The sequence below is a fragment of the Ranitomeya variabilis genome, chromosome 1, assembly GCF_051348905.1.
Source record: "Ranitomeya variabilis isolate aRanVar5 chromosome 1, aRanVar5.hap1, whole genome shotgun sequence".
NCBI classification, from domain to species: Eukaryota; Metazoa; Chordata; class Amphibia; order Anura; family Dendrobatidae; genus Ranitomeya; species Ranitomeya variabilis.
The window spans coordinates 199,824,981-199,848,939 of record NC_135232.1 but is presented as its reverse complement, the minus strand read 5'-3'; the positions used below and the strand labels follow the sequence as shown (position 1 = coordinate 199,848,939).

At 42.9% G+C, this 23,959-nt stretch overlaps 1 protein-coding gene across 4 annotated transcripts in view; it reads left to right on the top strand.

Annotated features, from left to right (window-relative positions):
* OSBP2 (oxysterol binding protein 2) overlaps positions 1–23,959 on the top strand; it is a 377,818-nt gene that overhangs the window by 241,501 nt on the left and 112,358 nt on the right. For all 4 annotated transcript variants that reach the window (XM_077291739.1, XM_077291757.1, XM_077291748.1 and 1 more), the window contains one exon: positions 8,727–8,977. In XM_077291739.1, coding sequence (XP_077147854.1) covers positions 8,727–8,977 — 251 coding nt within the window. The remainder of the gene's footprint in view (positions 1–8,726; positions 8,978–23,959) is intronic.

Genomic DNA, 23,959 nt, shown 5'->3' with positions numbered 1-23,959 from the left:
TGTTGAAGCGTTGCAGATCTATAACCTCATAACCTGACATTGGTCAAAATTGTAAAAGTTACGGTAGCTTGGTCATTAAGTGCCAAATTGGCTCTGTCACTAAGGGTTTAGAAAAAAATCCCTTATAATAAGCGTCAAAAACTGCTTCAAAAACATGTTGCCTTTTTTGGGTATTGTTACACTATGCAGACAACAAGTGAGAGACTACCCATTAAATTGAATGGGCATTACTGTATATAATACCTAATATATCCTGTGGTGGGTCTTCGGGGAAATCGAACACTTTCTGCCAGGTTTCCCTGTGGATCACGGCTCATCTGGGTGTTGTCAGGAGACCATTCTAGCAAGTGCTGATTGCTCAACGCAAAATGAAAAACCTAATTACTGTACATGCAAAAACTTGCCACCCCCATTTAATATGATGGCTTAGGAAGCTGAGTTATATTTGAGGAGGTCTTTTATTCAAAATTTTTACTGTTTTATAATACAATACACAACTAAAACAAAAACAAACATATTGACAGGTACAAACGAACCCACCATAGAGGAGGTATTATTGCAGGTGTGCTCATCTCGATAGCATCAGTGTGACTGACGGGAACATTTGGAACGGTTTGAAAAAATGAGGACTACCAGACTAATTTGGGTTATGAAGAGTCCTAAAGTATGTGACATGTAGTGATGAGTGAACGTGCTCGAATAAGGTGCTATGTCAGCATGCTCGGGTGCTTAACCGAGTGTCTTCCGCATTCTCGAAAAATATGTTTGAATTCCGCTGCTGTTTGACAGCCTCAACACATGCAGGGATGACGTGTTTGTTAGACAATCCATGCACAGCCACAGCCACGAAACATGCAGCCTCGCGGACTGGAACATATTTTTCGAGCATACGGAAAACACTCTCGGTTAGCACCCGAGCATTCTCGGATAGCGCCTTTTCCGAGCACGTTCGCTCAAATCTAGTGACTTGTTTTCCTAGAATAATTTGTTTTTATCTCTTTTTTTTTTTTTAGTGTATCTCGACTGTGAGTGAATGAGTTTTGTCTTGATGAGAGTGTTGCTGTTCTCTGATTGCACCTTGTTTTATCTATAGAAATATAGGAGTGTAACACATTCTGCAACAACCGGCAGTATTTCCAGTGCCTCATTTATCAGCTTTTAATCTGTGTAGCAGGATCAGTACTGGAGATTAATGGACGGACAGAACAGTGTATTGCATCCTAAGCATTAGTCGATTCAGCATTTCATGGCTTTCTGAGAGTAAACACTTTAAAGCTTCATTAGGGCTGTTCTGCATGCAAAATGGTTTCAGGTGGAAAAAGCGCTTTGTTTGCTGTTTGGGGAACTCATTAATTCTGCTGTCCTAGAGTCTGACTGTCACTATTCTCAACATCTACGCCACAGAACATAGGGCTTTTTATGCATGGCGGGACATTGGCAGCCGCTCACAGCCAGGCATACTGAGGTTTTGTCCTTTCCTTGGAAGTATCACAGTGAATCCTGGGATTTACGAGACCAAAAAAACAATTAAAAAAAACAATGCTTTTATATGTGAACCATGATATTGCTGGAAGTGCGGAACCACTGAACATGAATAATAAATACAGGGAGATTACATAGAAGGACTCACAATAATTGCTTTTATGAGCATTTCACTATTGTAAAGCCTACAGAAATTCATTTATCAGCTAGGTGAAGTTTTTAGATATTGAGTCCTTCCTCTGTAAAAAGATCTATACACTATGAAAAAAATGTAATAAACCTGGTTTTCTATAAAAACCGAGCTGTGAAGAATGGAACTAAGGATAAAGCTCCGTGAACCATACAAAACCATTAAAACTCCGGTCACATATTGCGACTATTGTGTGACTTCAGGCTGTTGCCCCTTGCGTTCTCCGTCTTCTGTGATAAATTGTGATGAGTCTTTTGTTGACTATTTGAAATAAGATCAATAGCCCACAAACAATAAAAAGTATTTTTGGATGATATAAAGTCATGGTAGGATACGCCATCGCTTTATGATCCATGGTGGTCCGAACTTTGGGTCCCCTATCAGTGCTGAGAATGAAAGAGGTGCAAATGCTGGTGTGGTGCTACAGTCCCCGTAACATTGTCCTTCCGCAGCAGTGCTCGAGTATAAACCAGCAATCAAGATAACCCTATACAATCTCAGCTAAAATGTGGCTTAACCTAAAAAATGCATATCCCCAACCCATACATTTTGGGTTTTGCGGTTAGAAGGCTTTGCATCTTCCTTTAACTGTAAATATCGAACGCTCCGAACACGTGTTACAGGGAATGCTGTCAGCGGTTCAAAGGCCCTTAAACCTGGTTTGCTATACTGTATATAAAATCAGTTTCTTCCCACAATTTCTGTATGGCCTGCAGCAATACAAATCCCTCCTCTGGCCTAGTACTATACAATGGTTGAGCAGCATCATCCTACAACCCCTTTAATAGGATTAGAAAGTGGAGTGCTTTCTCTACAAAACACTTTATCAATGGTAAATTAGATATGTTAGGTGTGTTATACATTTTTGGAATATCCTGTGTATATGCTCTAAATTTCCCACATGGGACAGCATTGTCAATATGCCATAAATGTCACTGATGGGACAATCCTGTCCATATGCCATAAATGACTCTGATGGAACAACTCTGTCGATATGCCATAAATGTCCCTGATGGGACAATCCTGTCGATATGCCATAAATGTCCCTGATGGGACAACCCTGTCGATATGCCATAAATGTCTCTGATGGGACAACCCTGTCGATATGCCATAGATGTCCCTGATGGGACAACCCTGTCGATATGCAGTACATGTCCCTAATGGGAGAACCCTGTCGATATGCCATAAATGTCCCTGATGGGACAATCCTGTCGATATGCCATAAATGTCCCTGATGGGTCAACCCTGTCGATATGCCATAAATGTCCATGATGGGACAATCCTGTCAGTATGCCATAGATGTCCCTGATGGGACAACCCTGTCGATATGCAGTACATGTCCCTAATGGGACAACCCTGTCAATATGCCATAAATGACTCTGATGGGACAACCCTGTCAATATGCCATAAATGTCCCTGATGGGTCAACCCTGTCGATATGCCATAAATGTCCCTGATGGGTCAACCCTGTCGATATGCCATAAATGTCCATGATGGGACAATCCTGTCAGTATGCCATAGATGTCCCTAATGGGACAACCCTGTCAATATGCCATAAATGACTCTGATGGGACAACCCTGTCAATATGCCATAAATGTCCCTGATGGGACAATCCTGTCGATATGCCATAAATGTCCCTGATGGGTCAACCCTGTCGATATGCCATAAATGTCCATGATGGGACAATCCTGTCAGTATGCCATAGATGTCCCTGATGGGACAACCCTGTCGATATGCAGTACATGTCCCTAATGGGACAACCCTGTCAATATGCCATAAATGACTCTGATGGGACAACCCTGTCAATATGCCATAAATGTCCCTGATGGGTCAACCCTGTCGATATGCCATAAATGTCCCTGATAGGACAATCCTGTCTATGCCATAAATGACCCTGATGGGACAACCCTATCGATATGCCATAAATGACTCTGATGGGACAATGCTGTCAATATGCCATAAATGTCCCTGATGGGACAACCCTGTCGATATGCTATAAATGTCCCTGATGGGTCAACCCTGTCGATATGCTATAAATGTCCCTGATGGGACAACCCTGTCGATATGCCATACATGTCCCTAATGGGACAACCCTGTCGATATGCCATAAATGACTCTGATGGGACAACCCTGTCGATATGCCATAAATGACTCTGATGGGACAATCCTGTCGATATGCCATAAATGTCCCTAATGGGACAACCCTGTCGATATGCCATAAATGTCCCTGATGGGACAACCCTATCCATATGCCATAAATGACTCTGATGTGACAGTGCTGTCAATATGCCATAAATGTCCCTGATGGGACAACCATGTCGATATGCCATAAATGTCCCTGATGGGCAACCCTGTCGATATGCCATAAATGACTCTGATGGGACAATCCTGTCGATATGCCATAAATGACTCTGATGGGACATCCTGTCCATATGCCATACATGTCCCTAATTGGACAACCCTGTCAATATGCCATAAATGTCCCTGATGGGTCAACCCTGTCGATATGCCATAAATGTCCCTGATGGGACAACCCTGTCGATATGCCATAAATGTCTCTGATGGGACAACCCTGTCGATATGCCATAGATGTCCCTGATGGGACAACCCTGTCGATATGCAGTACATGTCCCTAATGGGAGAACCCTGTCGATATGCCATAAATGTCCCTGATGGGACAATCCTGTCGATATGCCATAAATGTCCCTGATGGGACAACCCTGTCGATATGCAGTACATGTCCCTAATGGGAGAACCCTGTCGATATGCCATAAATGTCCCTGATGGGTCAACCCTGTCGATATGCCATAAATGTCCATGATGGGACAATCCTGTCAGTATGCCATAGATGTCCCTGATGGGACAACCCTGTCGATATGCAGTACATGTCCCTAATGGGAGAACCCTGTCGATATGCCATAAATGTCCCTGATGGGTCAAACCTGTCTATATGCCATAAATGTCCCTGATGGGACAACCCTGTCAATATGCCATAAATGACTCTGATGGGACAATCCTGTCGATATGCCATAAATGACTCTGATGGGACAACCCTGTCAATATGCCATAAATGTCCCTGATGGGACAACCCTGTCGATATGCTATAAATGTCCCTGATGGGTCAACCCTGTCGATATGCTATAAATGTCCCTGATGGGACAACCCTGTCAATATGCCATAAATGTCCCTGATGGGACAACCCTGTCGATATGCCATACATGTCCCTAATGGGACAACCCTGTCGATATGCCATAAATGACTCTGATGGGACAATCCTGTCGATATGCCATAAATGTCCCTAATGGGACAACCCTGTCGATATGCCATAAATGTCCCTGATGGGACAACCCTATCCATATGCCATAAATGACTCTGATGTGACAGTGCTGTCAATATGCCATAAATGTCCCTGATGGGACAACCATGTCGATATGCCATAAATGTCCCTGATGGGCAACCCTGTCGATATGCCATAAATGACTCTGATGGGACAATCCTGTCGATATGCCATAAATGACTCTGATGGGACAATCCTGTCCATATGCCATACATGTCCCTAATTGGACAACCCTGTCAATATGCCATAAATGTCCCTGATGGGTCAACCCTGTCGATATGCCATAAATGTCCCTGATGGGACAACCCTGTCGATATGCCATAAATGTCCCTGATGGGACAACCCTGTCGATATGCCATAAATGTCCCTGATGGGACAACCCTGTCGATATGCCATAAATGTCCCTGATGGGACAACCCTATCCATATGCCATAAATGACTCTGATGTGACAGTGCTGTCAATATGCCATAAATGTCCCTGATGGGACAACCCTGTCGATATGCCATAAATGTCCCTGATGGGACAACCCTGTAGCTATGCCATAAATGACTCTGATGGGACAATCCTGTCGATATGACATAAATAACTCTGATGGGACAATCCTGTCAATATGCCATAAATGTCCCTGATGGGTCAACCCTGTCGATATGCCATAAATGTCCCTGATGGGTCAACCCTGTCGATATGCGATACATGTCCCTAATGGGACAACCCTGTCAATATGCCATAAATGACTCTGATGGGACAACCCTGTCAATATGCCATAAATGTCCCTGATGGGTCAACCCTGTCGATATGCCATAAATGTCCCTGATAGGACAATCCTGTCTATGCCATAAATGACCCTGATGGGACAACCCTATCGATATGCCATAAATGACTCTGATGGGACAATGCTGTCAATATGCCATAAATGTCCCTGATGGGACAACCCTGTCGATATGCTATAAATGTCCCTGATGGGTCAACCCTGTCGATATGCTATAAATGTCCCTGATGGGACAACCCTGTCGATATGCCATACATGTCCCTAATGGGACAACCCTGTCGATATGCCATAAATGACTCTGATGGGACAACCCTGTCGATATGCCATAAATGACTCTGATGGGACAATCCTGTCGATATGCCATAAATGTCCCTAATGGGACAACCCTGTCGATATGCCATAAATGTCCCTGATGGGACAACCCTATCCATATGCCATAAATGACTCTGATGTGACAGTGCTGTCAATATGCCATAAATGTCCCTGATGGGACAACCATGTCGATATGCCATAAATGTCCCTGATGGGCAACCCTGTCGATATGCCATAAATGACTCTGATGGGACAATCCTGTCGATATGCCATAAATGACTCTGATGGGACATCCTGTCCATATGCCATACATGTCCCTAATTGGACAACCCTGTCAATATGCCATAAATGTCCCTGATGGGTCAACCCTGTCGATATGCCATAAATGTCCCTGATGGGACAACCCTGTCGATATGCCATAAATGTCTCTGATGGGACAACCCTGTCGATATGCCATAGATGTCCCTGATGGGACAACCCTGTCGATATGCAGTACATGTCCCTAATGGGAGAACCCTGTCGATATGCCATAAATGTCCCTGATGGGACAATCCTGTCGATATGCCATAAATGTCCCTGATGGGACAACCCTGTCGATATGCAGTACATGTCCCTAATGGGAGAACCCTGTCGATATGCCATAAATGTCCCTGATGGGTCAACCCTGTCGATATGCCATAAATGTCCATGATGGGACAATCCTGTCAGTATGCCATAGATGTCCCTGATGGGACAACCCTGTCGATATGCAGTACATGTCCCTAATGGGAGAACCCTGTCGATATGCCATAAATGTCCCTGATGGGTCAAACCTGTCTATATGCCATAAATGTCCCTGATGGGACAACCCTGTCAATATGCCATAAATGACTCTGATGGGACAATCCTGTCGATATGCCATAAATGACTCTGATGGGACAACCCTGTCAATATGCCATAAATGTCCCTGATGGGACAACCCTGTCGATATGCTATAAATGTCCCTGATGGGTCAACCCTGTCGATATGCTATAAATGTCCCTGATGGGACAACCCTGTCAATATGCCATAAATGTCCCTGATGGGACAACCCTGTCGATATGCCATACATGTCCCTAATGGGACAACCCTGTCGATATGCCATAAATGACTCTGATGGGACAATCCTGTCGATATGCCATAAATGTCCCTAATGGGACAACCCTGTCGATATGCCATAAATGTCCCTGATGGGACAACCCTATCCATATGCCATAAATGACTCTGATGTGACAGTGCTGTCAATATGCCATAAATGTCCCTGATGGGACAACCATGTCGATATGCCATAAATGTCCCTGATGGGCAACCCTGTCGATATGCCATAAATGACTCTGATGGGACAATCCTGTCGATATGCCATAAATGACTCTGATGGGACAATCCTGTCCATATGCCATACATGTCCCTAATTGGACAACCCTGTCAATATGCCATAAATGTCCCTGATGGGTCAACCCTGTCGATATGCCATAAATGTCCCTGATGGGACAACCCTGTCGATATGCCATAAATGTCCCTGATGGGACAACCCTGTCGATATGCCATAAATGTCCCTGATGGGACAACCCTGTCGATATGCCATAAATGTCCCTGATGGGACAACCCTATCCATATGCCATAAATGACTCTGATGTGACAGTGCTGTCAATATGCCATAAATGTCCCTGATGGGACAACCCTGTCGATATGCCATAAATGTCCCTGATGGGACAACCCTGTAGCTATGCCATAAATGACTCTGATGGGACAATCCTGTCGATATGACATAAATAACTCTGATGGGACAATCCTGTCAATATGCCATAAATGTCCCTGATGGGTCAACCCTGTCGATATGCCATAAATGTCCCTGATGGGTCAACCCTGTCGATATGCGATACATGTCCCTAATGGGACAACCCTGTCGATATGCCATAAATGACTCTGATGGGACAATCCTGTCGAAATGCCATAAATGTCCCTAATGGGACATCCCTGTCGATATGCCATAAATGTCCCCGATGGGACAACCCTATCGATATGCCATAAATGACTCTGATGGGACAATCCTGTTGATATGCAGTACATGTCCCTAATGGGACAACCCTGTCGATATGCCATAAATGTCCCTGATGGGACAATCCTGTCAATATATGCCATAAATATCCCAGATGTGGACAGCACTTAAAATACATCCTCTTAAACCAAATGAGGCAGGTGTAACTTTTTGTAAATAAATGTATGAATGTCTCTACAGGTTTTCCCACCAGATCTTAAAATTAACTTTTCTCTGTCAAGCTACAGAAACTTTCAAAAAAGGATAATTTAATAATTCTTACATGAATTTTTAAAGTAAGTAAATCCGCCTCATCCGGTCTAAGCGATCTGTGAAATCTGGTGACAAACTTGAAGTTGGTAATTTGCAGCTATCTTGTTGTATGTGTTGCAGTGTGAATGAATTGATACTATGCACATTATCAGTATACTAGAAGCTGAGGATGTGTCTGGAAATAAGATTTTTTTGCTATCAAGCTTCAATTTCATATTTGAGCATTCTCTCGAAGTCGATGTTAGCTGCTTATTGTAACATTTAATGGCAAACTATTAACTGAAATGTGAACTTTCTCATTGTAGATGACTCTGGGGATGAGGAACCAAGTTCACAGTCTGACAAGAGCGAGCTGCACACCTCGCTGAAGTCTCTGACCAGTAAGCTAGATGACCTCAGTACATGCAACGACCTGATCGCTAAGCATGGAGCCGCACTGCAACGCTCCCTGAGTGAGCTCGAGAGCCTAAAATTGGCAGCAGAAAGCAGCGAGAAGATCAAATCTGTTAATGAAAGGGCCACTCTCTTCAGGATCACTTCAAATGCAATGATCAATGTGAGTCTTGTTGAAACTCTGTTTTGTTTTAATAGTGTATGACCCTTGATTGTACAGTTGCTTGTGTACAGTTTTCACCCCCTTTGGCATTTTTCTAGTTTTGCTACCTCACAACCTGGAATTTCACTGTTTTTTTTTTTTTTTGAGGGTTTGCATCATTTCATGTAAAGAACATGCCTACAACTGTGAACATTTGGTTTTCTATTTTTTTCTGAAGCAAACAACAAATAGGACTAAATTAATAAAAACTTCAGCATGCATAGCTATTCTCTCTCCTAAAGTCAGTACTTTGTAGAACCTCTTTTTGCAGCAATTACAGCTGCAAGTCTCTTTTGATAAGTCTCTGAGCTTTGAACATCTTGCCGCTTGGATTTTTGCCCATTCCTCAAGGCAAAACTTCTCCAGCTCCTTCAAGTTAGGCTAGTTTTACATTTGCGTTTAAATACACAGCGTTTAATCCGCATCCGCAAGTGGTGGAAAAAATGCATATAAACGCGACGTTTTTTTAGACGCATGCGGTTAAAAAAAAACGCCGTGTTTGTACGCGTTTATATGCGTTTTTTCCTGCTTTTGCGTTTTTGGTGCGCATGATGAGAAATTTGACAAGAGAAAAATCAAGATAACCACACACCGCCAATGGGACTACAGAGAGCGTGTATTATGGGATTTCTTTATATAGAACCCTGAACAGCTGTAATCTTCAGATTTTGCTCCTGTATTCTGTGTCATGATGGATCTTCGCATGGAGAGCTTTTATTTCAACCTGGATTTAAGCATCAAGCGGTTTCTTGCCTGTGCTTTTGCTTGGGAGCAAGACAGAAATCGCCAAAGATGGAGGAGACAACGTAGGCGTTTTTGGAGACACCCCATTATCGAACTATGTGAGAGCTGTGGAGCCTATCACATGCTGTATGGCGAGCTTAACCCCTTCACCCCCGGAGCTTTTTCCGTTTTTCCGTTTTCGTTTTTCACTACCCTCCTTCCCAGAGCCATAACTTTTTTATTTTTCCGTCAATTTGGCCATGTGAGGGCTTATTTTTTGCGGGACGAGTTGTACTTTTGAACGACATCATTGGTTTTAGCATGTCGTGTACTAGAAAACGGGAAAAAAATTCCAAGTGCAGTGAAATTGCAAAAAAAGTGCAATCCCACACTTGTTTTTTGCTTGCCTATTTTGCTAGGTTCACTAAATGCTAAAACTGACCTGCCATTATGATTCTCCAGGTCACTACGAGTTCATAGACCCCTAACATGACTAGGTTATTTTTCACCTAAGTGGTGAAAAAAAATTCCAAACTTTGCAAAAAACAAAACAAAACAAAATTGCGCCATTTTCCGATACTCGTAGCGTCTCCATTTTTCATGATCTGGGGTCAGGTGAGGGCTTATTTTTTGCGTGCTGAGCTGGCGTTTTTAATGATAGCATTTTGGTGCAGATACGTTCTTTTGATCGCCCGTTATTGCATTTTAATGCAATGTCGTGGCGACCAAAAAAACGTAAATCTGGCGTTTCAAATTTTTTTCTCATTACGCCATTTAGCGATCAGGTTAATGCTTTTTTTTTATTGATAGATCGGGCGATTCTGAACGCGGCGATACCAAATATGTGTAGGTTGGGTTTTTTTTTTATTGATTTATTTTGATTGGGGCGAAAGGGGGGTGATTTAAACTTTTATATTTTTTTTATTTTTTTCACATTTTTAAAAACTTTTTTTTTTTACTTTTGCCATGCTTCTATAGCCTCCATGGGAGGCTAGAAGCAGGCACAGCCCGATCGGCTCTGCTACATAACAGCGATCATCAGATCGCTGTTATGTAGCTAAAATGCAGGTGTGCTATGAGCGCCGACCACAGGGGGGCGCTCACAGCCACCGGCAATCAGTAACCATAGAGGTCTCAAGGACCTCTATGGTTACAATGGAGGAGCATCGCCGACCCCCGATCATGTGACAGGGGTTGGCGATGCGCTCATATCCGGCCGCACGGCCGGATGCGGTAGTTAAATGCCGCTGTCTGCGTTTGACAGCGGCATTTAACTAGTTAATAGCGGCGGGTGATCGCGATTTCACCCGCCGCTATTGCGCGCACATGTCAGCTGTAAAAAACAGCTGACATGTCGCGACTTTGATGTGCGCTCACCGCCGGAGCGCACATCAAAGCGGGGGTCCCGACATGTGACGTACTATTCCGTCACATGTCGGGAAGGGGTTAATGCCAACCCGGAGAAATTCCATGAATATACAAGGATGTCGCAAGACTCGTTCCGGGATTTGCTTGCTCATGTCCAAGGAGCCATACGGAGACAGGACACCCAGCTCCGTAGAGCGATTCCACCAGAGGAACGTCTGCTGGTTACTTTAAGGTACGTTCCAAATCTAAACCAATGACAGTCCAAATTTTGTGTTTTCTGACATGTATGTTTTGGGTATTTTCCTTTCTTTCTTTAGTGTAACCACACCATAAATAGAATAGTTTGTAATTTCTTTTGGGTTTCTATTTCTTACAGATTTCTGGCCACCGGAGAGAGTTTATCATCCCTCCACTTCCAATACCTGCTTGGAATATCCACCCTGTCCGGAATAGTTGCGGACACCTGTCGGGCTTTGTGGAATGTACTCCGGGATGAGTTTATACCCCTACCCACCATCGACATGTGGCTTGAAATTGCGGAAAAATTCTGGAGTGTGTGTGATTTCCCCAACTGCTTAGGAGCAGTGGATGGAAAGCACATCCGCATTATCAAACCAGCCAGAACAGGATCGGAGTATTTCAACTATAAAAAATATTTATCTGTTGTGCTCATGGCAATAGCTGATGCGAACTGTCGCTTCATCGCCGTGGACATTGGAGCTTTTGGCCGTGGCAACGATTCCCAGACTTTCAAGAACTCGGATATGGGCCGCCGTGTGTATGGCAAAAATTTCAATTTTCCCCCGCCACAACCTCTCCCCAACACTCAAGGTCCACCGATGCCATTTGTTATGGTTGGGGGTGAGGCCTTTCAGATGTGTGAAAACCCACTGAAGCCCTATTCCAGTCAGGACTTGAACCACACTAGAAGGATCTTTAACTACAGACTAACCAGGGCCCGAAGAACAGTAGAGTGTACCTTTGGCATTCTGGTCTCTAAATGGCGCATTCTTGCATAAGCCATAAATCTAAAAGTGGAAACAGTCGATGAGGTGGTCAAAGCCTGTGTGGTTCTGCACAATTATATAATGGCTAAGAAGCAACCCAACATTGAACTGGATGAACCAGTTGCACACCCACTGCCCGATTTCCAGCATAACTCGCTGCGGTCAACTGCAGCAGTTGGTCACATGCGGGACCAATTTGCTGCCTTTTTTGATTCAGATATTGGACGTGTGTCATGGCAGGACAATGTTGTGTAAATGTCCTGTTGTAATTCGATCTGTACCAGTAATTTTCTGCAATGATAATAATATTTCTCATTAATAAACTTTAGTTTTGGTTGTGTTGACCGTGTCTCCTATCTTTTTCCTCTCCAAACCAAGGCTGTCCTAGAACTGGCAGTATTTGGTCTGTATTTAATATCAGTATTTGTAATCCAAAACCAGGAGTGGGTGATAAAGGCAGAGGTGCTAGTTATTATGTTAATATCATAATTTACCTCTAATTGTTCCACTCCTTGTTTTGGCTTACAAATACTGATATAAAACACAGGCCACATACTGCTAGTGTGACGGCAGCCATATTGCTTTAGTGGTAAGCTTGTTGACGTCATTGCGTCCTGATTCTGTTCTGCTGTATCCATTGGACACGGACTGAAGAGACAATGACTGTCACACTAAAGAGATCTATTCTCATCAAGTCAGGTATCAGAAATAATGAATTCATGATGCACATATAACAGCTTCATGAATTCACTACTTCTGACACCTGTGCAGGTGAGCATAGATATGCCGTGTGTGATCACCATCGTCCCTTCAATTTGTGTGTAATAGATTATGTACACAGAAGAGAAAATGGAGGTTATACAAGGCAGTTCTCCACTCACCAGGTCAGGTGTCCTAACTAATAAGTTTTTTGACACCTGACCTGTTCAGTAGAGTTCTGCACTGTATGTCCACAATTTTCTCTTCTGACTGCAACACTAGTCACAGACAAAGCAGAAAGAAGAGATTATGGAGATAATATAAGTATACATTTTTTGGCCCACCTCATATCTCTATACTAAAGAAGACACACAAAACTGCAGTCTTTTTTTTTTTATAACTACTGGAGATATGATGTGGCCAAAAAATAAAGCGTGTGGCGAAGTTTCTTATTTGGTGCACGGTGTGTGTTGCCGGCGGCGGAAGACACAATAAACCAAACATAATTGTGGCAAATCAAATTTTTTTTATTTTTTAACAACCCAAAAATTTATTTAACTGCGCCGGCTTAGGGTAGAGTGATGTAAACGGGGGGTGTGAAGCACTGAGGCCTGGCTAACCGTGGACGACGCAGAGGTGGCAGGAGAAGGGGCAATGAAACTAGTAGGGTCTGGAAGTTCGGGGATGGGGCTTGACACATGAGAGGCTTGAGACGTACTGGAAGGGTGAGACAAACCTGACATTACAGACACATTGGGAGGTGAAGGGGGAGGAATACTAAGATTCCTCTGTTTTTTTTTTTGTTTTTTTTTTGGGGGGGGGGGTTTGCCAGGTTCTGGGAAGCCTTGGTGGGCTCATATGGCGTGGCGTAGTGGTGGGTGACCTGTCGGGGTCCGGCTGCACCATGCCAGAGTCCATAGTGCTCGTAGAGCGTAAGGCCATGCCAGGGTCCTGCTGCATCGTGGTGGTGGCGGTACGGAAGGCCATGCCAGGGTCCTGCTGCATCGTGGTGTCAGTGGAGGAGGTCCAAGCAGGAGCAGCGGTTGTCATGGTGGTGGCGGTGGGATGTCCAACTGCACTCGGCATGGTGGTGGTGCTGTAGTGGTGTCCGGCAGTGCTAGGAATTGAGGTGGCCATGCAGTGGTATGCAGCAGAGGTCGGCATTGAGGTTAATTGTGACAGTGAAAGTGGATATGCCGACACTGCCTGCTGGAAATACCGACTGCACGTAAGCAGCATTGCAGGCCTGCATGACACTCATCTGGAGATCAGGAGTAAGGTGTTCCGACATGCCCTGCTCAATTTGGTTAAAAAAATGATGTGCTGGCCTCTGGAGGTCGGCTTTCACTTGGTCAAGGCTTTTGGTGACCTCCTGGATACGTGCATTCAAGAGGTTATGTGAAATATCCATTCGGTCACCCAAAGCCTTGATTGCTTCGTGTAAAACCGAGCTCAAGTGCAAAAACTCGGGCATGAGTGACCTGTCCGATGCCCTCTGCCTCTGCCGGGAGGAGCCCAAAAAAAAAGGGGCAGTGGAAGAGGACTGCAAAAGGGGAAGACCTGATGGACCAGCTCCCTGGTCTCCAGTTAGTGTGGAAGGCCCAGTTGCTGCAGTGCTGCTGGATGGCTGGGACGGGTCCGTGGCTGTCGAATGAAGGACCGCTCCAGAACCTGGGCCAACAGTTGTGCTCCATGTGCTGTAAAAAAAGGAAAAAGAAAATTAATACCAAAAATTAACCAGACGCAAAATCCTGTGGAATAGAAAAATACAGATTATGGCAATACAATACAACCTAATGCACGTGATAAATACTTACATTCTCTGGGCAAGGACCGGTCTTAAAAATGCCAGAACTCGATAGTATTTGTATTTTCTGATCCTTGCTCCTGAACCACTGGGAACACGGCTCTCTTGACACAGGTCCTTGTTGAAGCGGTCCTTCTTCGAACGCCAACGTGTTTTGACTTTGGCCACTGTTAAAAAAACCCCAAAACATTATGGTCAGAAAAAGGACTTTTGGCCGTGCTCACACAGCTGTGTGTGATGAGAGAAACTCCTGAGAGTTTCTTTCATCACACACAGTCGAGTGAGCACGGCCAAGGTCTCTGCTGCTTCACACTGCAGTGCAATACTTACCAAATGCATTTCGGACCCGAGTCGGGGCATTGTCCCAGCCATCCCACATCTTTGTGTTGGCCTAATGCATATTGATCTGTATGTATTGCAACAACTATTGTTTGTTTAATATGATGTGATTTTTATGTCTGCATGCATATTGTTCATCTGTTAACAAAGTTTAAAAAAAAAAAAAAAAAAAAAAAGAGTCCTCATGTACAGACAGGATGCGCCTCCTCCTCCTTCCCTGTGAGCACATTTCTTGTGTGTGGAAACTGAAAGTAACAGCATATCTCTCTCTCAGAAACCAGATTGATCCTGTTCTCATGTTGTATGCTGGATGTTCTTAGTTCTTAATAAATGAACATTCTCTGTTGCTCGTTGTGGACATCACGTTGATTAACCCGCTGCTAACAGGTTATCGGCCCAGAAGTCAAGGCAATCCCAAACCTGCAGAGCACAGAGATAGAAAGACAACAGCAAACTGAGAAGAAGTAAAATGGCCGCCAGCAGCAACTCAACAAAGTTTACAGTGCCAAGCCTGAATAACCAGAACTACCAATCCTGGAAATTCAAGGTAAAGATGCTGCTGATAAGAGAAGGTACGTGGAAATACACTCAGGACCCTAAGCCTGACCCTGTACCACAGGAATGGCTAGAAATGGATCAGAAAGCACAGAGCACCATATCACTCAGTATAGAGGATGATCAGATTGTGCATGTGTGCAAGTGTGAATCTGCAAAGGAAATGTGGGAGCAGTTGCAGAAAGTACATGGGAGAATAAATTTAAGCAATAAACTCTATATAATGAGAAAGCTGTACCAGTCTAAGCTGCACAATGACCAGGACATGCAGGACTACATTAGAAATACTCTAGAGACTGTAGAGCGCCTGCGGGGCATTGGGGAAGATATGAAGGACTTCCATGTAGCAGCACTATTACTTAGTGGTCTCCCAGAAAGCTATGATACGCTTGTAACAGCATTAGATGCACGCCCAGATGATGAGCTTACATTGGAGTACGTCAGAGGAAAGCTTGTAGATGAATATAAGAGAAAAGCTGAAAATGTAAGCAGTAAAACATGTAACAAGGAAACTGCTTTACAAACACAGGGTGTGCCCACCAGCAGAAACCACCCTAAAGAGACACGTGAATGTTTTGTATGCAAGAAGCCAGGTCATTTAAAGGCTGAATGCAGAGTCTGGAAAGCTAAAATGAATCAGCTGAAAAAGCAAAACAGTCAACAGAGAGTTAAGAGTGCTGTATCTGAAAGCAATGATTCAGTGAATACTGAAGCTGCATTCACGTCAGTCAATGCATTTAAATCAAAGCATGCATGGTGTATAGATTCTGGTGCAACCAGTCACATGACCAATGATAGAGACTTCTTTACTAAGCTTAACCAAAGTAAGTCAGAGAAAGTGATAATGGCTAACGGTCAGTGCATGAACTCAGAAGGCATAGGAGACGGTTATATTGATTGTAACATCTCTGCAACACAAAGTAGAAGGATTCATGTAAAAGATGTACTATATGTGCCTAGTCTTGAAAGTAATCTATTATCTGTGAAAAAGCTCACAAAACAAGGTAATGAAGTTACATTTAAGGAAGATAGCTGCATCATCTCAAAAGAGGGTCACACATTTGCAAAAGGAAAAATCAGAGATGAACTGTATCAGTTGAAATGTAAAGAGTGTATGCACAGCTAAGCAAGAACTGCACAAGAACTGTATTCATGTATGGCACAGGCGGCTTGCGCATAGAGACCCAGAGGCAATAAGAAAGTTATTTCAAGAACAATTAGCTGACAATATTACAATTGATTCATGTAATCAGACAATGAAGTGTTCCAGCTGTATCAAAGGGAAAATGTCCAGAAAGGCCTTTCCTAAGAAAAGTACTACAAGAACAGAACAACCCCTAGATTTAGTACACACGGATATCTGTGGTCCAATGCGCACTCAGACCCCTGGAAAGAAGAGATATTTTCTTACATTTATTGATGACAATTCAAGATATACAGTTGTCTATTTACTTCACTGCAAAAATGAAGTTCCAGAGAAACTTGGAATATATCTAGCTGAAGTACATAACAAGTTTGGAAGAATGCCAAAAACTTTACGTGCAGATAATGGAACTGAGTATACAAGTAATGAAACACAGAGCATTTTAAAGAAAAATGGAATCATATTTCAAACTACTGTACCATACAACCCTGAGCAAAATGGTATAGCAGAAAGAAGAAACCGGACACTCTGTGAAAGCGCAAGGAGTATGTTATTTGATGCAAATTTGCCTACAGTATATTGGGGCGAAGCTATTATGACGGCTTGCTACCTTCAGAACAGACTACCAAGTAAAGCGACAGAGAAAACTCCATTTGAGCAATGGAATGGTACAAAACCAAAACTACAACACATAAGGATTTTCGGAAGTAAAGCATTTGCACATGTTCCCAAAGAAAAACGAACTAAGTGGGAATCTCATGCCAAGGAAGGCATCCTGGTAGGCTACAGTGAAACCCAGAAAGGTTATAGAATTTTACACCCAGAGACAAACAAGGTCACAATAAGTAAAGATGTAGTGTTTGATGAAAACTTCGTGTCCCCCAAGTTTTATGACATTATGCCAGTAGTCCAGATGAAGCAACAAGAACAATCTCAGTCACAATTACAAGACAATGAAGAAAAGAATGTAGTCGTCTGGCTGGACTCTTCAACCACTGAAGGAACAACAAAAGGCCTAAGTGAACCTGAAATCAGACGGTCGTCAAGATCAAACAAAGGAATACCAGCTAAACGTTTATCCTACGTTGTAAAGACACTACCTGAGTCAGAGCCACAGTCATGGGATGAAATGCAGAAACTACCCGCCCATGAAAGAACAAAGTGGATCATTGCCACGACCTAGGTTCCAAGAATTGAGAACCACTATGGGACTGACAGAATAAGTAGTTGTTGAGTGGGGGTGTTGGCCTAATGCATATTGATCTGTATGTATTGCAACAACTATTGTTTGTTTAATATGATGTGATTTTTATGTCTGCATGCATATTGTTCATCTGTTAACAAAGTTTAAAAAAAAAAAAAAAAAAGGAGTCCTCATGTACAGACAGGATGCTCCTCCTCCTTCCCTGTGAGCACATTTCTTGTGTGTGGAATTGAAACTGAAAGTAACAGCATATCTCTCTCTCAGAAACCAGATTGATCCTGTTCTCATGTTGTATGCTGAATGTTCTTAGTTCTTAATAAATTAACATTCTCTGTTGCTCGTTGTGGACATCATGCTGATTAACCCGCTGCTAACACTTTGGCCACCTCATTCCATAGGCGCCGGATCTTGACGTTGTTTGAGTGCAGTGGATCCGGGGTTTCCCACAACGGGACTCGCTCCTGGACCAGGGAGATGAGGAGGTCATTTTCAATTAGGTCATCCTCCCGTTGTGGAACCTAAAAATTAAATAAAGTCATTAAAGTTTAGTGAATTAACATAAGGAAAAAAAGAAAAAAGATGCTGAGAAATGGCATGAATAGGAAAGTCAACATACAAAAGGATTCCAGAAGAAAAAAGTCAGCCTTGTATACGTACCCGCTGCCGTCTTTCCACCTGACCTTAAGTCCGCTGCTCCTGCCCAGTCTGTGCCGCAGTTGAAGAATAGCTCTAAAAAAATGAAAAATTCAAATTGTCACATGTGTAGATGTGACAGTGAATACTTACCAGTCTGACGAGGCAAGTACTCACCTCACTGACATGCTTGACTTCCAACGGCCCAGGACGAAACTCCTCATCAGAAGAAGAAGAAGAAGACATTCTGATGCATGTAGAAAGAAAGAAATGCAAGAAATTAGGATATGTAGAGACAGAAAATAGAAAATAAAGGCATTGACTAGGATATACTCACATTGTTCAGTGTCTTGTTTTCCTCCATGATGTAGCCTGTGTCTCGTCTGCTTCAGTGTCTGCTGAGTAGTGACCTGCAAATGTTCACTCCCTCCCTTTATCACCTTGTATGTGGGGGGTGGCTTATCAGTGTCTAGACATGTTTTTCTCTTATGAAACGCATGCGTTCACGAACGCAAGCAAACTCATGTGCTTGTGAACGCATGCGTTCATATAGACAGCAATACGTTTTTTTGCCGCAGTCCTGGCGCAATCGACCACATGCGTTTCCAGGCGGCAAATTGACGCTTCTAAAAATTACTACATGTTGCATTTCCGTGCCAAGCTGCAAATGACAAAACGACGCATGCGTCGTCAAACGCGGCAAAACGTGAACAATCAAACACGCATGCGTCCCTAATGTTAAATATAGGAATACACAACGCATGCGGATATTTGCAGAAGAAACGCTGCGGACACAACCGCAAATGTGAAACCAGCCTTAGATGGTTTCCTCTGGTGAACAGCAATCTGCAACTCTGACCACAGATTCTCAATTGGATTAAGGTCTGGACTTTGATTACGCCACGTCAAAAAATTTACACGTTTCCCCTTAAACCACTCGGGTGTTGCTTTAGCAGTATGTTTTGGGTCATTGTCCTGTTGGAAGGTGAACCTCCGTCCCAGTCTCAAATCACTGACAGACTGAAACAGGTTTTGCTCAAGAATATCATTGTATTTCGCACCATCCATTTTCCCCTCAACTCAAACTATTATCCCTGTCCCTGCTGCCGAAAAACCTCCCCACAGCATGATGCTGCCACCACCATGTTTCACTGTGGGGATGGTGTTCTTGGGTTATGAGCTGTGTTGGTTTGGCACCAGACACAGTGTTTAATTTGGTAGCAACAAAGTGTAATTTTGGTCTCATCTGACCACCGCACCTTCCTCCATGCATTTAGGGAATCTCCCACATGTATTTTTGGCAAACTCAAAACAAGCCTTACAATTTTTGTGTGTGAGTAAAGGCAGCTTTCTGCCCACTCTTCTATAAAGGCCACCTCTATAGAGTGTACGGGTTATTGTGGTCGTATGGACAAATACTCCAGTCTCTGCTTGGGAACTCTGCAGCTTCTTCAGGTTTACCTTTGGTCTCTGTGCTGCCTCTCTGATTAATGCCCTCCTTGCCTGGGCTGAGAGTTTTGGTGGGCAGCCTTCTCTTTGCAGGTTTGTTGTGGTACCATGTTCTTTCCATTTGATGATAATGGATTTGATGGTGCTCCAGGTGATCATCAGAGATTGTGATATTTTTTATAACCCAACCTTGACTTGTACTTCAATAACTTTGTCCATGACTTGTTTGGATATCTCCTCGGTCTTCATGGTGTTGTTTGGTTAGTGGTGCCTCTTGCTTAATGATGTTGCAGCCTCTGTGGGAAAATGTGAGAATATACTGCACCAGAATTTTATAGGTGCTTCATCGCAAATGGTGTGAATACATATGCACATGACAATTTTTAGTATTTTATCCCATAAATTTAATTTATAGCTATATTTTTCTCACTTCACTTCACCACCTTATACTATTTAGTGCTGATGCATCACGCATATATCGGATTACAAAAATATTGAAACAGGTTGTAATGTAATAAAATAGGTAAAAAGCCAAGAGAAGTAAATACTTTCGCAAGCTGCTGTATATTGATATCATACAGTTACAAAATAATGTCAGTCAGGTGTAATGTCTACAGTACAAATCATCGAAACCAAGATAGGGTCTTACCTTGCTGACTTCCTTGAGTTCCCCCCCAGCAAAAAAATATGATGCTGTCTCTTCAAAATCTGTCAACTTCTTACCTTGTATTTAGTCGTGTTAATGTAAAGTATAGGTGTATATTTGGGATGAGCTTATTTCACTAATAATTTAGGTATTAATAATTTACTGACTTAAATGGGTTGCCTCGAGTTCAAATTGAGTAAAATTGCAAAGTGCTTTGAAATTTTGAGATTTGTAACTTTACATTATTGCAGCGTGGCCAGTTACCTAGGCAAGAAGCACGTGGCTTAAAAAGGATCTGTCTTTAGATCCTGCTCGAACTAATTTGTGGCGGGGCAGGTTACTCGATCTGGCCGGCTTCTCCTATGCTGCAGAGGGAAAGCTGTCTGTGCTGACCACATGGAAGAGCGCCCCCTTCAGACCAGCAGTGCGGTCATGCTACTGAAATGTCAATCTTCAGGCAAAGTAGGAAGCTGGGGTCGGGAGCGATGAGTTCCTGAAGCCACATCTTGAGACTACCCCTTTAATAGGACCAGAGAGTGGAGTTGGGGCCCTTTGACACTGTTCTATCTCAAATACAGTGGCCCCATTGGGGCTTCTGTCCAAACCCCCCACAAGATTGGTTTCGGGCGTGTGCGTTGACGGGGCCTTTGACTATAAGGATGCAGACGGAGTTACAGTGTGCTCTGTTGTGCGTAATTTTCAGCCATATATGCCTATTGGAGGCGAATACCAAGACAGCAGATGGGGACCCTGAATGTGGGAAAGAGCATAGCGTGAGAGGGCCCTAATAAATGACTCTAAGATCAGACTGCACAGGGACACACGTCTGTATAGCATATTTATGCACAAAATAACGGCTGTTTGCAAAGATTATTTTTTTCTTTTCGTTGAGTTGAAGCATTATAGATAGGGGTTATGCAGGCCGAAATTAAAAGTCTGCAGAGACTGCTGAATCGTGACAGTATGTGATGTGCAAACTGTCAGGATTCCCTATGTGGGTGGGCAATGACATGATCCGATACATTCAGTCACATGACCACCCAGCCGCCCAGGAATACAGGTAAATCGTGACAGTGTGGGCATCGCAGCATGCGCTAGTCTAAGCTGTATAGCGGATCAAACTCCTCTATTAGGTGCCCCCAAAAAATAGCATCATGTATGGATCAGCTAGCATCTGATTTTTCCAGATACATTGCAATCCCGACCCTCGGAAACTGTTTTTATCTTGTAATTTTTATTTAACTGCTGATGTACTGTATGAAAACAGATGCATATAGATAAAAAAAAGGCGTCTGTTTTTCTCTGGACAGTTTTTTTTAATACGCCTAGGTGACTTCAGCCACAGGCTGCACTTTCTGCTGCAGATGTAGAACTGAAGGTTCCTTCATAGTATTTCACAGTTTAGGAAATGGTGTAACATATAGAATTGGGAAAGGGGCGGCTGTGGGTGCAGATTTCCATGTGTGCGGGGACTGCAGAGCCGGCTGAGTAGTGGAGCTGAAACATACGTTACAATGCTGTAGAGTTAATGAATAGATGGAAAGCAAGATATGAGAGAGACACAGGGATGGCGATAACGAGAAATGGGAGGGAAGTAAGAAACAAGTGCCGTAAGTGATCATTTACATAATCAGTGCGAATACTAAGGGAGCAGAGCCTATTGTTTAGGATCATCAGCCCGGGGCCTTCTTTAAGGTGACCGTACTATAATATGTCCAATGGCTTGTGTGTAAAATGATTATATATATCATATATATATATATATATATATATATATATATATATATATATATATATATATATATATATATATATATATATATATATATATATATATATATATATATATATATATATATAATAGGGGAAACTAGGAGTATCAAATACTTATGGTAAAAAAAATGTAGATTTTATTAAAGTATTCTTATAAAATATGTCAATCAAATAAGGTGACGAAATACAAAGACAGACACATACAACAGGGTTCAGTGCAGTAAGTATTATATATAAAGACATCGCCCATATGCTACAAAGGTATAGCAACAAGAGTATAACACAGAGTATATCCTGGTAAGAACTGTCCCAAAAATGGAAAGATACATGGTGATAGAAAATCTCAATAGAGTAACGTTTAGAATATAATGGGGGCAGAGCTTACCAGTAAGAAAAGTCACAGACCCTGAGAGACCATATAGTGTGCCATGGAGCATGATAGCTCCTGGATTACTGCCTGTTCTATAGGTCTACTCTTCTGTATGTACGTGGTTATGTATAATGGGATCTTTTACTACACTGTTGTTGTGTATTATACTTCTACAGCACTTTCAGTCTATTGACGCCCAGGGGGCTTTTTAGATTTGCTCATGTGATTGAGGTGCCGTGACCCTTGCTGGAGTTATGCTTGTCTTTGGGAGGGATGGCGCTCGGGGCCCCCCGGGGTGGTGATAGTGGGCTCCTCTCTCTGTAAGTGCTGTGATGTGTTTATACTTATATTACTGTAGAAATTGGATGTTCGTTTTTTTATTTACCGGTAACTCTTTTTCAGATTTTATGTTTTATTAATTTAAATTAATAACTTTACATGTTAATGCCAAAGTAAACTGATAGAAATGTTAATGTTACCTCAATAGTATATACGACTCTGAGCTCATCAACCTCTCACTGATATCTTTATGTCAGACGGAGACAGAAATACAGTATACGGGAATGTAACAGATCTCATAAACGGCAAAGAAATTTGTGAAAGGGGTTGTCCGGTTTAAACCGATAAGTCTGCAGTCACTCTATGTGACTGCAGACTTATGAATCCCCCCAGCGCAGAGACGCACGCACTGTGTGCTGCTGGGATTTTGACGGTTTCTGAGCCACGACCGGAGGGTCTGTATGGGTTACACATATTCGTGGCCAGTGGACGTGGCCTCGCTCCATACACTTGTATTTACACTCCCCAGGTCCAGCCTTGGGTCTCCGCCTCTGCTTCGGTGATTTTTCATCGGTTGCAGTGGAGATGACACATCAACATCAGACATGACCGCTGCAGCCAATCACTGAGCTCAGCAGCTCTGCGGATGTAGAGAAAAAACACATTAAGGGAAGCTGACTGATTTCTCCTGATAGCAAAAACATTTTATTGAAATTAATTAGAGAGTAAAAAGCAACATTTCTATCCTCTATTAACCCCTTCACTCCCAAGGGTGGTTTGCACGTTATGGACCGGGCCAATTTTTACAATTCTGACCACTGTCCTTTTATGAGGTTATAACTCTGGAACGCTTCAACGGATCCTGGTGATTCTGACATTGTTTTTTCGTGACATATTGTACTTCATGATAGTGGTAAAATTTCTTTGATATTACCTGCGTTTATTTG